General features: G+C 57.0%; 2 protein-coding genes across 2 annotated transcripts in view; both read left to right on the plus strand.

The window, feature by feature from the left end:
* Positions 1–10698, plus strand: part of SPATC1 (spermatogenesis and centriole associated 1) — a 34349-nt gene extending 23651 nt beyond the window's left edge. The window contains exons 2-5 of the mRNA XM_043484455.1: positions 3463–4119; positions 4224–4736; positions 4845–4984; positions 10369–10698. Coding sequence (XP_043340390.1) covers positions 3463–4119; positions 4224–4736; positions 4845–4984; positions 10369–10698 — 1640 coding nt within the window. The remainder of the gene's footprint in view (positions 1–3462; positions 4120–4223; positions 4737–4844; positions 4985–10368) is intronic.
* Positions 10699–12513: 1815 nt separating this feature from the next.
* On the plus strand, positions 12514–14947 carry LOC122451443 (sphingomyelin phosphodiesterase 5-like). Its single transcript, XM_043484384.1, has 7 exons — positions 12514–13685; positions 13780–13852; positions 14068–14208; positions 14284–14373; positions 14469–14532; positions 14609–14744; positions 14816–14947. Exons 1-7 carry the CDS (start codon positions 12861–12863, stop codon positions 14906–14908), a joined length of 1422 nt encoding a protein of 473 aa, XP_043340319.1. The 5' UTR covers positions 12514–12860; the 3' UTR covers positions 14909–14947.
* The last annotated feature ends 1 nt before the right edge of the window (position 14948 follows it).

The following is a 14948-nucleotide window of genomic DNA, read 5'->3' on the forward strand; positions in this document are numbered from 1 at the left end:
GATTTTTCTCTCTTTTTTTCTTGATTAAGTTGGTAAAGCTTTGTCAACTTTTGTTTATCTTCTCAAAAACTAGCTTTTAGTTTATCTTTACTATTGTTCCTTCATTTCTCTTTCATTTATTTCTGCTTGTACTTTATGATTCTGGTCCTTCTACTAATTTGGGTTTGTTCTTCTTTTCAAAGTTGTTTTTAGGGGGTGTAAAGTTTTATGTTGTCTATTCCGATGTTTTCTTGTTTCCTTGAGGTAGGATGTATTTGCTATAAACTCCCTCTTAAAATGCTTTTGCTGCTGTCCCAATAGGTTTTGAGTTGTTGTGTTTTCATTGTCATTTGTTTCTAGAAATTTTTTTTTATTTCCCTTTTGATTTCTTCAGTAACCTGTTGGTTATTTAGAAACGTGTTGTTTAATCTCCATGTGTTTGTGTTTCTTACAGTTTTTTTTTTTCTTTGTAATTGATATCTAGTCTCATAGCCTTGTGGTTGGGGAAGATACTTAATATCATTTCAATTTTCTTAAATTTACTGAGGTTGGATTTGTGACCCTAAGATGTGGTCTATCCTGGAGAAGGTTTCATGTGCACTTGAGAAGAAGATGTATTCTTCTGCATTTGGATGGAATGTCCTGAAGCTATCAATGAGACCCATTGCATCTAATGAATCATTTAAGGCTTGTGTTTCCTTGTTAGTTTTATGTTTTGATGATCTGTCCATTGGTGAGAGTGGGGTGTTAAAGTCTCCTACTCTTCTTGTGTTACTGTCCGTTTCTCCTTTTATGTCTGTTAGTGTTTGTCTTATGTATTGAGGCGCTCCTATGTTGGGTACATAGTTATTTACAATTGTTATGTCTTTCTCTTGTACTGATCCCTTGATCATTATGTAGTGTCCTTCCTTATCTCTTGTAATCTTCTTTATTTTAAGGTCTATTTTTCCTGATATGAGGATTGCTACTCCAGCTTTCTTTAGCTTCCCATTTGCATGAAATATATTTTTCCTTCCTCTCACTTTCTAGACTGACCCTTTTTTAAATCTCAGGTTTCATCTGTGCTCATGTATAATGATATTTTTCATATTTATTGAACACTTCCTGTGGCCCAAGCACTGTTCCAGGCACAGAGAAACAGCAGCACACAGACAAAGCCCTGCCTTCATGGAGCTTCCATGCTAATTGAGGGAACCAGGACAAACCAGTAAGTCAATGCAGAGTGTCTTAGAGCGAGATAAGTGCCAAGAAGGAAGTCATCCAGGAGAGGGGAAGGAGCAGGTGGCCTGAAGGAACCTGGCAATTCTGGATGGAAGACCTCCCTGAGAAGGTCTCACGTGAGGGATGAGGAGCAGTGCAGGGCCAACCATGCACACAGGAAGAGCAGTCCAGGCAGAAATGAGTGAGTGAAAGTGGCTCAGTTGTGTCCAACTCTTTGAGACCCCATGGACTATACAGTCCATGGAATTCTCCAGGCCAGAATACTGGATTGGGTAGATATTCCCTTCTCCAGAGAATCTTCCCAACCCAGGAATCAAACCCAGGTCTCCTGCATTGCAGGCGGATTGCAATGGGACCAGCCAACACAAAGACAGAGGCAAGGGTGTGGTGGGGGCATCAGTGAGATGGTCTCAAAGACCATGAGGACCGACCGTGTGGAGACTGTCTTCTCCCCCGAGTCCTGGAGATGCTGCCTGAGTCATCCAGACCCTAGGCTCCTGGAAGAGGAGACAGGCCGAGGAGGACGGACACTCAGCTCGGGTCTCCATGCCCTATCACCTCTGCCCCACCGCTGCCCAGTCCCCTACACACTTTCTCCCCGTGGGCTCTTCCCTTTGGGCTACAAGCTTTACAGTCTCCTCAACCCTAAAGCAAAAATTCTAAAAAGTCAAAACAAGAAATCATCAAAGACTGGTTGATTCTGAAGTTTTAATTTATTTGTTTGGGAAAAATAACAAAACTTAAAATATTTGGCAGGACGTCCTGGCAGTGTAGCAGCAATGTGCCATGCCCAGGACTTCTAAGGGAACATCAGATGTTCTAAGGGGTCATGAGGCAGAGAGGTTTGGCAGTGTGCATTGAGAACCTGTAAAATGTCTGTTTTCAGGGAGGGATAATAACAAAGATTTATATCGTAGCATTTTTGTCGCTGGGAAAACTGGAATCAATAGAATCCCCCAACTAAAATCGGCTCAATAAATAATGGCAGGTACACAAGATGGAAACCACCATGGCCACAGTAAGCAGTGTTTTCCAAGAATGACACAGCTCGAGGGAGCGTCTCCCAGAGGCGGGGCACACAAGGACACAGGGACATACAGTCACTGCACACGTGTGCGTGGCCTGGGAGCCAGGAACAGCTGGCTTCACCTTTTTTAAAGGGCTGAGAGAAAAATCAAAGGAGAGGACTATTTCACATAGAAGTCCATGAAATTCAAATATTAGCGTTCATGAATTTTTGCCGCCACGCATCCACATCCCTTGTTTCCACGTTGTCTGTGGCTGCTTTCAAGCAGCAAAGACAGAGCTGAGAAGCTGCAGCCAGAGTGGCCAAGGAAGGCTGGGGTCTGTAGACAGCTCCTCACTGAGGGTTCTTCCAGCCCCTGACCCACACAGACACACGGAGAAGGTCTTCACAGCTCCTTACAGAGGGGCCTGCCAGCCCCCGACCCGTATAACCACCTGGAGAACGTCTTCAAGGCCATGCACACAGAGCTTTGCAATATGACGCACTGCGGGGTGACAGGTCAACCAGTGGTTTTCATAGCCTTTTGACTTTTCTGTATCTCCATTCTTTCCCCATAATAAGCATGTTCTGCTTTTATTTTTATAATGTGGAAGCTTCCATCAAACTGCACACTCACAGAAACCTTTTCTATACCCTCCCTAGGAGACTTCTCCCACAAACAGCGGTCACTTGACCATTCCGGGGCAGTCTCCTCAGGAACCAAGGGCAAACAGGCCCCCAGGCCACATGCAGGGGTGGGCGCAGCAGGCCCTCCTGCACCCGCATCCCCTGTGACAGGTAGGCAGGGGCCAGGCACACCCTGGGCTCCAGCCACTTCAAGCTCCGGCCCCCTGAGGGTCCCTCATGTTGTGAGCTTCAGCTGTCCTTAGGACAGTGGTCAGGAGGCCCGGGCCCACCTCTCCCCACCAGGGCACAGAGGGGTCAACTTGGCCACCTGTGTGTTCAGACCATCCCCTCTTCAGTGAGGGGTCAGCAGCTCAGGGCAGTGGCCCGTCTGAGGGGCAGGTAGCGTGGAAGGTCCCGGCGGTGGGGGCAAGCGTTTAGGGAGGTGATCCTGGGAGGAAGCAGGTGCCCTCAGAGGACAGAGATGAGGAGCCAGACCCTTGGGCGGGATCCGCCTAGAGGGGAGGCTCAGAGAGTTGGTCAGCTCGTCAGAGGCAGATGGGCCTTGTGGTCCAGGCCCTGCCACAGTGGGAGAGAGCCTGGCGTCTCAGTGCTTTCTCTGTGTCCCCCAGGTGTCTTCCTGCCCCCGTCCCCGGCAGCAGCAAACGAACCTGTCCTGGAAGAAGTGGGGATTGTGGCTCTGGCACCCCTGGCCGACGTGCTAAACAGCCCGCAGCCCAGCCCCGTGGCAGGCCCCATCGTGAGCCCCCTGGCAGGCCCTCTCAACACACTGCTGCCCAGCCCGGGGCCCATCTCCCAGAGCAGCCCACTCACCAGCCTCCTGAGCAGCCACCTGGCCAGCCCCCTGGTAGTGCCCCAAGTGGGCACACAAACCAACTCCCTGGGCCTGCCCTCCACCGGCTCCCTGACACCCAGCAGCCCCTTGGCGGGCCCCGTGGCAGTGCCCCCAGGGGGTACACCGGCCAGCTCCCTGGGCCTGCCCTCCACCGGCTCCCTGACTCCAGGAAGCCCCCTGGCAAGCCCCCTAGCTGTGTCTCAGAACAGCCCCCTGATGCCCCCTATGACGGGCTCGGGGGTCCTCTCCCTGAGCAGCCCCTTGCTCACCTCCACGGCCGCCCCTCTAGGTGTCTCTCAGAACGTTCTGGCCAACCCCATGAACAATCTGGTGCTGTCGGAGGCCCCACGGGTGCGGCTGGCAGAGCCGCTCCGAGGATATCCCCCGGGACCCCACGTGTCGGCTGGCGGGGGACCTACTGCCACCTCCAAAGGTAACAGATGTGGGGACGGGGGGTGGGCCCTGCCAGGCCAGTCCCTGGTCCTGCCTGGCTCTAATCTGCCTCCTCTCCTTTCTGCCCCTCCTGCACATCACTAGTCCCACTCTCCACTGAGCATCCCCAGCCAACCCAGGAGCCGGAGCCCCTCGGCATGACATTTGTGGGTGCGCCCATCCAGACCTCCACCCCTGTTGGCGCCCTGGGCACTCCGGGCCCCATGACAGCCTTCTCCTATGGCACCTCAGATGCCCAGACACAGCCTGGTGGCCCCCAGGGACAAGTGGTCCCTGCCTCTGTCCCTGTCTCGACTGCCTCCAACATTGCCATCCTCACCTCTGCCCCCACCCCCATCCCCCCAGTGACCACCAGCTACGTCCCCTCACGCACGCCGCACCCCTCTGCCCGGACGCACCACTCCCCATCCCGGCCCTCGCCCACCCCCCACTCCCCACCACGCAACCCCTGCTCCCCACCGCGAACTTCGTCCTCCCCGGCTTCAGTCACCGACACCCGTGGTCCACGTGGCCCAGAGCAGTCTCGGAAAAGCATCCTGGAGTTGGAGCGGAAGCTAGCCCACCGCAAGAGCAGCAAGTTCCCCGACAGCTCTCGAGGTCAGCGCGAGGTTGGGGTCCCCTCCACTGCCCATGGAGACCTCCGAGGCACCCCCTGGGCTGCTGGCCACAGCCACTGACCACTCTGTCCACCCCTGTTGTCCCCAGAATCAAAACAGCTGGCCTGGGAGAGGCTGGTGGGGGAGATCGCCTTCCAGCTGGACCGCAGGATCCTGTCCAGCATCTTCCCGGAGCGTGTGAGGCTGTATGGCTTCACAGTCTCCAACATTCCGGAGAAGATCATCCAGGTGTGTCCTGCCCATCCCCACTGCCCGCCACTGCAAGGATGGGGAGCTTGCTGGCTCTCCACGGGTTTCTGGGGGCCAGCCAAGCAGAGCACAGCAGAATCTGAGGGCGCCCAGGGATGCAGGAAGCCCAGTGTGTCCAGGGCGCCAGGCCATAGGGGCCTGTGTTCCAGCCCCACGGGAGGCCTTCCCAGAGGGCAAAGCAGGGAGGGTCCCCGCAGGGTCAGATGTGTGCTCCCGGCTTTCTCACTGCCGTGGCCTCTGGACCTCCGAGCCCTGCTCCCAAGGGCCCATCCCCAGTCTGGCAGAGCTGAGGCCTCAGCCTTCTTCCCCGCCGGGTCTGAGTCCTCAAGGGTCACGGGTGGACACCGGGGAAGCCAGTTTCAGAGCCTCTGAGCATCTGGCGGCCTGGTGGCCATTAAGTGAAGTGAAGTCGCTCAGTCGTGTCCGACTCTTTGCGATCCCATGAATTGTAGCCTACCATGCTCCTCCATCCATGGGATTTTCCAGGCAAGAGTCCTAGAGTGGGTTGCCATTTCCTTCTCCAGAGGATCTTCCCGACCCAGGGATCGAACCCTGGTCTCCCGCATTGCAGGCAGACGCTTTACCGTCTGAGCCACCAAGGAAGCCCAATTTTAAGGCTGGGCTAATTCCAGTGCATTCCCAGCCTGCCGTCCACTGAGCCCCCGAGGGACGCAGAGGACGGTGCTTCCCAAACGCACCTGGGCGCTTCTTGCCGCCACCGTGTACTAGGCGCTGACGAACGGGAGCCTGGGGGTGCGGGGCGTGGGCCGGACACCTCGGGACCCTGCCCCCGAGAATGAGCGAAGGCTCGCCCATTCTGGACTGGACTGGCCCAGCGGGTGGGGGCGGCGCGGTGCGCGCACAGGAGTAGGGGGCAGGAGGGCGGGGTGGGGTGGGCGTGGCAGCCTCTGCCTCTCAGCGTTCATCCGCGGAGACTGAGCCTTCTGTGCCCCTTCCTCTCGGGCCGTCCTCCTCCGCGGATGGGTTGCGGGCCTGAGTCTGAGTGGGCAGAAATGACATTCGGTTACAGTGGACTCATCGGTTCCCCGGGTTGCACTTACCTTCTCCGTTTGTTAAGGTGTCCTTTTAGGTTTTTAATTTTACCGTGGCCAGAATTATCTGCTTTTTCCTTTATCCGTGCTTTTCAAGTCTTGTTTAAGGCTGGAGCTGCCAGCCCGGCCTCAGTCCCCTCTTCCAGTTCGCGTGTGTGGGCTCCAGGTCCTTCCTTCCAGCCCTGCCACAAGCCGATGTCCTAATCCGGCTGCAGAGGGAGCCTGGGCATCCTTCTTCCAGACTGTAGTAGCTCCTCTTGGCCCTTCGCTCTTCAATATGAATTTCAGGGTCTGTCAAGTTCCAAGAAAATGCTAGTTCAAATGTTTAGGTTCTCATTGGTTTACAGGTTGAGTTGGGGACATTTTCCATCTTTGCCCTGTTGGAATCCCTGTGTTGCTGGTGTCAGCAAGGCCCACGTTGCTAACGTCCGGTTTGACGACCCTTGACCTGTCTTGGGAGCTAAAATTCAGACTTAAATTGAAGAAAGTAGGGAAAACCACTAGACCATTCAGGTATGACCTAAATCAAATCCCTTACGATTATACAGTAAAAGTGACAAATAGATTCAAAGGATTAGATCTGATAGACAGAGTGCCTGAACAACTATGGACGGAGGTTCGTAACACTGTACAGGAGGCAGTGATCAAGACCATCCTCAAGAAAAAAAAAAAATGCAAAAAGGCAAAATGGTTCTGAGGAGGCCTTACAAATAGCTGAGGAAAGAAGCAAAAGGCAAAGGAGAAAAGGAAAGACATACCCATCTGAATGCAGAGTTTGAGAGAATAGCAAGGAGAGATGAGAAATCCTTCTTCAGTGATCAATACAAAGAAATAGAGGAAAACAGAATGGAAAAGACAAGATCTCTCCAAGAAAATTAGAGATACCAAGGGAACATTTCATGCAAAGATGGGCTCAATAAAAAACAGAAACAGTATGGACCTAACAGAAGCAGAAGATAGTAAGAAAAGGTGGCAAGAAACACAGAAGAACTGTATCAAAAAGATCTTCATGACTCAGATAACCACAATGGTGTGCTCACTCACCTGGAGCCAGACATCCTGGAGTGCAAACTCAAGTGGGCCTTAGGAAGCATCACCATGAACAAAGCTTGTGGAGGTGACAGAATTCCAGCTGAGCTATTTAAAATACTCTAAGATGATGCTGTGAAAGTGCTGCACTCAATATGCCAGCAAATTTGGAAAACTCAGTAGTGGCCACAGGACTAGAACAGGTCAGTTTTCATTCCAATCCCAAAGAAAGGCAATGCCAAAGAATGCTCAAACTACCACACAATTGCACTCATCTCACATGCTAGCAAGGTAGTGCTAAAATTCTCCAAGCCAGCTTCAACAGCTCATGAACCAAAAACTTCCAGATGTTCAAGCTGGATTTAGAAAAGGCAGAGGAACCAGAGATCAAATTGCCAACATCCACCAGATCATAGAAAAAGCAAGAGAATTCCAGAAATACATCTATTTCTGCTTCATTGACTAGGCTAAAGCCTTTGACTCTGTGGATCACAACAAACTGTGGAAAATTCTTCAAGAGATGGGAATACCAGTCCACCTTACCTGCCTCCTGAGAAATCTGTATGCAGGTCAAGAAGCAACAGTTAGAACTGGACATGGAACAATGGACTGGTTCCAAATTGGGAAAGGAGTACATCAAGGCTATATACTGTCATCCTGCTTATTCAACTTATGTGCAGAATACATCATGCGAAATGCCGGGCTGGATGAAGCACAAGCTGGAATCAAGATTGCTGGGAGAAATATCAATAACCTCAGATATGCAGATGATATTACCCTTGTGGCAGAAAGCAAAGAGGAACTAGAGAGCTTTCTGATGAAAGTGAAACAGGAGAGTGAAAAAGCTGGCTTCAATTCAGTCACTTAGTTGTGTCCAACTCTTTGGGACCCCCGTGGAGTGCAGCATGCCAGGCTTCCCTGTCCATCACCAACTCCTGGAGCTTGCTCAAAGCTGGCTTAAAACTCAACACTCAAAAAACGTGGATCATGGCATCTGGTCCCAACACTTCATGGCAAATAGATGGGGAAACAATGGAAACAGTGACAGACTTTATTTTCTTGGGCTCCAAAGTCATGGAAGATGGTGACTGCAGCCATGAAATTAAAAGACGCTTGCTCCTTGGAAGAAAAGCTATGACCAACCTAGACAGCATATTAACAAGCAGAGACACTTTGCTGACAAATTTGCAAATAATCAAAGCTATGGTTTTTCCAGTAGTCGTTTATGGATGTGAGAGTTGGACCATAAAGAAGGCTGGGTGCCAAAGAATTAATGTTTTTGAACTATGGTGTTGGAGAAGACTCTTGAGAGTCCCTTGGACAGCAAGGAGGTCAAACCAGTCAATCCTAAAAGAAATCAGTCCTGAATACTCACTGGAAGGACTGATGCTGAAGCTGAAACTCCAATACTTTGGCCACCTGACTCAAAGAACAGACTCTTTGGAAAAGACCCTGATGCTGGGAAAGATTGAAGGCAGAAGGGGACGACAGGGGATGAGCTGGTTGGATGGCATCCTTGACTTGATGGACATGAGTTTGAGCAAGCTCTAGGAGATGGTGATGGACAGGGATGCCTGGTGTGCTGCAGTCCATGGGGTCACAAAGAATGGGGCTCAACTGAGCGACTGAACTGAACTGAACTGACCTGTCCTGGACCACAGCCACCATTCCTGCTGTGTCATGGGTGCAGGCATGGCGGCTATTCAAAAATGGGCACATGACACAGAGAAGCACAATATTTATGTCCCTGAAATGCTGCATCTGATATCTAGTTGGCAAAGATTACATTAAATTGTAAGGTGAAGTCTAGTTGCCCATGTAGATTAGACATCAGACTGTGGAAAGAGGTTTTTAGTTGTTTGAAACTGCCCATTTAAATGGAAATAAGCTCGACCTTTCAGATGCCTGGGCTGTGCAAGTCCTCCCCTTCCCCACCACTCTTCACCCTGCCTGATGTTACTGCTTATACTGGGCAATAGTCACAGCTCTAAATGCAACTCTCCAGAGAAGAGGCAAGAAGAGGAGGTAGAATACATGTAAGGCAATTTTTCAGTGTTTAAGAAAGTCAATACTTCCACCAATACTCCAGCACTCCAGCCTCCACCTTGCTGGCCTCTGGCAGATGGAGCCAGATGGAACCCAGGTCAGGAAGACAGGCCTGTCCCAGTGTTGCAAGGTGGCTCAGGGTTGCCCCTGCCAGAGGTCAGAGGTCGCTTTAACTGAACCCTAACATGAGCCTGCCGCTCTGCTCACACGACCACCCAGGAAGGGGCAGACAGGGAACTAACTGGAGAAGGTGATGCTTGAGTGGACTGGGCGACCCTAGCAGGTGGTATCTAGGGAACCGTGGGCAGAGGGTGAGCAGGGCAAGATGGTGGCCTTGCGGGTCAGCCTTGGCCCTGGAGCTGGAGCAACAGGAAACACACGGGGGCTCTAGCAGGGCAACACCCAGCCAACTTCGTGCACTGCCAACCCACTGTTTCGTGGGCCTGGGGGCAGCGGTGCCAGTGACAGGTATAGAATTTGCAGAACCAAGTGCACAGGAAAACACTCCTTGTTCAAAAATTAAGAACCTCAAGATTGCTTCAGAAGAACTTCAAGCTGAGGGCACCAGAAGGCAGTGGAGGGAGGGGCTGGGAGAGGGGGTGCAGGCCCAGCCCGGCAGGAACAAAGTAGGTGAAGACCAACCTCAGGCCCAGACGCTGGAGCCAGCACCCGAGTGACAGCAGACTTCAGTGCTGGGACTCAGGGCCTCAGCTCTGGGCCCGGGGTTGTCAGCATATCATGAAGGCTGGAAGGGACCCCCGCAGGGTGTGGGCACAGGGTGCTAAGGATGGGGTTTTGGGACAGGGGGCCTAGAGAAAAGCCTGAGAAGTAGGAGGGCCAGACCCAGGAGGAGGCCTGGGAAAGACCCTGGGTGGTGTCTTCCTGGTCAGGCAACCCTGGGGGTTTTGGGAGGTCCCCTGGTGTCTTGTCACCTGCAGCCATGCCCTCCGTCCTCTGCTGCTTGTGGCCCCAGCTCAGTCCGATTCCAGGTGGTGGATGGAGCCGGTGCTGGGGCCACTGGAATCTCTGTGCTCAGGCTCAGCCCACAGGGTTCCCCTACCCTGGACCCCTAGAGGCGCTGCAGCCAGATCCTCCAGGACACCTCCCTGCAGGGCCCCGCCCTCTGACCGTGATCCTGGCGGAACCACACCCCTGCGGCCTCCTTCGCCCCCACGTGCTTGCCTACTCTTAGGCCAGAGTGGAGCCAAGGGTCCCTGACCACTGCTGTCCCCTCAGGCCTCCCTGAACCCCAGTGACCACAAGCTGGACGAGGAGCTGTGCCAGACGCTCACACAGCGCTATGTGAGCATCATGAACCGGCTACAGAGCTTGGGCTACAACGGGCGCGTGCACCCGGCACTGACGGAGCAGCTGGTGAACGCCTACGGCATCCTGCGGGAGCGGCCGGAGCTGGCCGCATCCGAGGGCGGCTCCTACACAGTGGACTTCCTGCAGCGCGTGCTGGTGGAGACCGTGCACCCCAGCATGCTCACCGACGCGCTGCTGCTGCTTTCCTGCCTCAGCCAGCTGGCCCACGATGATGGCAAGCCCATGTTCATCTGGTGACACCACCATTAAAGCTCCCCTCGGATGCTGGCCACTGGGCCCGGGCCAATACTCCTGGGTGGTACTACCTCCTCTGGGAGCCCTTCCGTCCTGTCTGCCCTGACGGCTCCTGCCCCTTGGGGCCCCCAGAGAGAGCCCCAAGACCAAAGTTTGGCAGCTGTCTTGCTGAGGGGGTGTTCCAGAGGCCCCACATCTCCCCTCACTTGGCCTGTGGCCGAGAATGGCCAGAGCAGGAAGTGAGAAGGAGCCGAGCTGGCAGGGGGTGTGCGGGTGTGCCCGCGGCCCTGGCCACCTGCTGGCGGCCGGCGAGGCCTGGGCTCAGGGCGGAAAGCAGAGTGGGCTCCGGAGGAGGCTGTGGGCACAGGAGCACCTCCCCCTGCACTAGGCAGGGACAAGGAGGATGGGGACATGTTTTCTGGACCCTCATCAAGGGCAGGGGGACATTAAAGGGACGGGAGCCAGGAGAAAGAGGCTCACTCACACCTGGGCACTGGGTGTGCCCACCCACCAGGGAGGTGGGGGCTCTGCAAGGCCAAAGGCTCCTGCAGGAAGGGACTAGACTGGGAGAGTCAGAGCTGGGAGGGCAGCTCCCCACTACTGAAGGGGTGCGGCTGAGAAGCACAGGCCATCATGAGAGCAGAAGAGGAGAGCTGGAGTGGGGTGGGGTAGGAGGGGACACGGGAGGTAACCTACAGACTCGGAGGGGGAGGGCTGGTGGGGAGTGCGGGATGCCCTGAGTGTAGGCCAGGGCGCTTGTCCCTTCAGGACCCGCATGAGGAGCAGAGAGGGCCTTCCTGCAGAAGGGGAGGAGGCCAGAGGTGGTGGTGGGGATGCGGACCCCAGCCAGGAGGCTCCCCGAGCACCGCTGCCCACGAGCCCGAGGATCACTAGGGGACAGAGGAGCCACTGGGCATGGGTTCATGTCAGCTACCAGCAAGGGGGTACAGAGAAGAGGGGGTTAGGGCGAGCTGGGGTCTCTGGCCCCAGATCTGCTGCTTCTCTGCAGCCTTCCTCCCCTCCCCCCAGGCCTCCTACTTCAGCAGATGAAGTCAGACCCCTGGGAAAGGCAGGGAGGGCCCGGGCCCCTGCATACAGACAGGCAGAGAGCCGTAGGTGCTCCTAGCTCTGTCTGCTAAGAAGGCTGAAGGACAGGACAGATGGTAGGAATGAGCACAGCCAGCACCAGACCTTGATTTCTACAGGGGATCCGGGATTTCTGGAAAATTGGGGGGGCGGGGGTGTGTGTGGGGAGTAGAGCCTCTTCTCTGTGTCTGCAGGCAGGAAGGGCAACCCTGGCCCAAGCTTCAGGGCAATTTAGGAGCCAACCGTAAGAGCTCTAGGAACCACTTCGCAGCTGGAATGAGAAAGATGGGGGCCAGGCAGGGCAGGGCAAGGCAGCACCTGAGCAACGCCAGGCAGCTCGATCCTGGGACCCAACAGAGTGGCTCCCATCTGGCTCGCGAGCCCAGAAGGCCAGGTCGGCCGCGCAGAGCCGAACCAACGGTCCTTCCCCCAGATTGGAAGTTTCTCGTGGTAAACCCACAGAGCCGGAGCAGAGCTGACGGCTGGTTAGGCTGCCCTCATCTGCGGGCGTGTCTTCGTACTCAGGTGCTAGGCGTCACGAACCGGGGCACAGGTCGGGGTGGGGGTATACGCCACAGTCTGGGCAGCAGGAGCCACTTCCCGCTGACTGGCGGGAGGAGGCAGAGAGCTGGACGCAGCGCGCATCGCACTCCCGTCCGGCCGGCCGCCGCGCCGGCCCGCGTTAAAATCTGTCAGCCTCTGTTGGGTGTGGGCTGCACCCAGGAGCCGCGCTGGTCCGCGGGGTCTGCGGGTTCTCCTTGAGGCTTTTAGGGGAGGGCGGGCAGAGGGGCTTCTAGGGCGGGACCAGGGTCCCTTCCGCTTTCCTTTTGGTTCTCTCCAACCGCCGCAGAGACTCCGCGCGAGTGAGCGGAGGGCGGTTTCCCGGGTGGCTCCGCCAGCGTCCGCACCCCCAAGCTCGCGGGGCACAGCGCCTTCCCGGCCTCGCGCACAAGCTGTGCCACGTGGCCTTGACCCCTGCGACTCCCCCGCAGCTCCCGCGGACGAACGCACGGATCGACTCTCACACTGGAAGCCAATGAGTCGTCGGAGACTCACGCTGCCGAGGAGCCTCGTGCGCCATGCCATCCCCGCCCGACTGGCCCCCAACGCCCTGCGCCCTCCGACCCTCGCCCTTCCCGCACCCTGTGCTGCACGCTCTCCACCGCCTGACCCGCGCGCTGCTTTTCCCGGCCTACTGGGCCCTGGACCAGCTGCTGGGCTGCTGGGCGCCGGCCGAGAGCCGGAGCGAGCAGAGCTGGTTGAGAACCGCCGCAGGCGCCGGGGGCGCGCTGCTGCTGCTGCTCGTGGCCCTGCCCCTGACTCTCCCGGCGCTGCTGCTCTGGCTGCTGCTGCAGGCCTGGCGCCGCCCCTTCTGCTACCAGCCCCCTCCGCGGTGCTGGGCGCCCCCTGCGCCCTGGTGCCCCCGCACTGAGCCCGCGCGCAGCTTCGGCTTCTTCAGCGCAAACCTGTGCCTGCTCCCCGATGGGCTGGCACGCTTCAACAACTTGCCGCACACGCAGAGGCGGGCCGCGGCCGTGGGCGCCGTGCTGCTCGCCGGCCTGCGGCGTTCGCCCTATGGGGCCACTGGCTACGGTTCGCCAGTACAGGCGATGCCGTGCGGGGTGCTGACAGGCGCCATGCCAGCGAGTCTGGACTTCGTGTGCCTGCAGGAGGCGTTCGATCTTCGCGCAGAGCGACGCCTGGTGAGCCTCCTGGCACCTAATCTGGGCCCGGTGTTGTACGACGTGGGCACATTTGGCCTGCAGCCCGGCCTACACCTCAAGTTGCTGGGCAGTGGGCTGCTGCTGGCCTCGCGCTATCCGCTGCTGCGTGCTGCCTTCCAGTCCTTCCCCCACGCACGCGGCGAGGATGCTCTGGCCTCCAAGGGACTACTTTCCGCACAGGTACCTGTTCCCTGGCCATGGCGCTCCCGACCCAGGGAGGGGCGGGGCATGGAGTGGACCGAGCGAAGGAGTGCCAAGGTCCGTGGTGTTGCAGGCGCAGCTGGGCATCCTGGATGGGCGCCGCGTCGTGGGCTTCCTGCACTGTACACACTTGCACGCACCCAGCGGTGAGCCCTGCCGGGTTCGTAAGCAGGCGGCCCCTCTGCGTGGCGGTGGCAGCGAGTCCCAACCCTGGCCAGCACCTCCCCTCCTGGCAAAGTTTATTCACTGCCCCAGCCGCTGCGAGTCCCTAGGTGGGCTAGCAGATCAGGAATAGGGTGGGGCGGGGGGCAAAGCTGGGTGTCCAGGATGCGGACACCGGCTCCTCCGCCCCACCGCGCAGAGGACGGGCTCCTGCGCTGCAAACAGCTGACGGTGCTCCTGGACTGGGCCGAGCAGTTTGAGGCGGAGAGCTGCCAGAGTGACGAGGCCGTGGCCTTCAGCGTGCTCCTGGGTGACCTCAACTTCGACAACTGCTCGCTAGGTAAAACGGCCCGGCCCGCCCCCCCAACCCCGCGCGCGTGCATACACACACACCCCGAGTGTTGCCTTTCCACAGACCACCAGCAGGAGCAGGAACACCAGTTTTTCAGCCGCTTCCGGGACCCCTGCCGGCTGGGCACGCGCCGGGAGCAGCCCTGGGCCCTGGGTACACCGGGTTGGGGCACCCGGATGGGGGCAGGTGGACCTCAAGAGGGCTCTGCGGAGGCGCCCGCTGATACCGTCCTTCCCCGCCCACCCCAGGGACGTTGCTGAGACCCTCCGAGCTCCGCCGCTCCGTGGCCTGCTCGCCGGAGATGCTGCGTAGGTGAGTGGCTACCTGGGGGTCAGACAAGGGCAGGAAGGAGGGCTGCCCTGACCCTGGTGACACGGCCCCTCCTCAGGGCCCTGGAGCAGAAGAAAGGGCGCCGCCGCTATCTGGCAGGCCCTCCCCGGGGAGGCCCCCCAGCTGAGTCCTGGCGGGGCCGGCGCCTGGACTACATTACCTACCGCAGCGCACCTGGAGGCCTCCTGAGCCCGGTAGGTGCCAGAGCTCAGGGTGCAGGCCTGCCGCGCTGGGGCGACTCTCCAACCTGCCTCCCGCCCTCCAGGAGGTGGAGCAGGTGACATTCAGCACTGCCCTGGCCGGGCTCACAGACCATCTGGCCGTGGGACTTCGGCTCCGAGTGTCCACGTCCTCCTAACACCAGCTCGCAGGAGACAGGTGCCAGAACGGGTGGAAAG

This window comes from Cervus canadensis, chromosome 12 (genome assembly GCF_019320065.1).
Source record: "Cervus canadensis isolate Bull #8, Minnesota chromosome 12, ASM1932006v1, whole genome shotgun sequence".
NCBI classification, from domain to species: domain Eukaryota; kingdom Metazoa; phylum Chordata; class Mammalia; order Artiodactyla; family Cervidae; genus Cervus; species Cervus canadensis.

Coding starts and splice junctions, on each gene's coding strand:
- LOC122451443 (XM_043484384.1), top strand. CDS start 12,861: ATGCCATCCCCGCCCGACTGGCCCCCAACGCCCTGCGCCCTCCGACCC. Junction 14,209..14,283: donor CTTCGACAACTGCTCGCTAG/GTAAAACGGCCC, acceptor GCCTTTCCACAG/ACCACCAGCAGGAGCAGGAA. Junction 14,533..14,608: donor TCGCCGGAGATGCTGCGTAG/GTGAGTGGCTAC, acceptor GCCCCTCCTCAG/GGCCCTGGAGCAGAAGAAAG.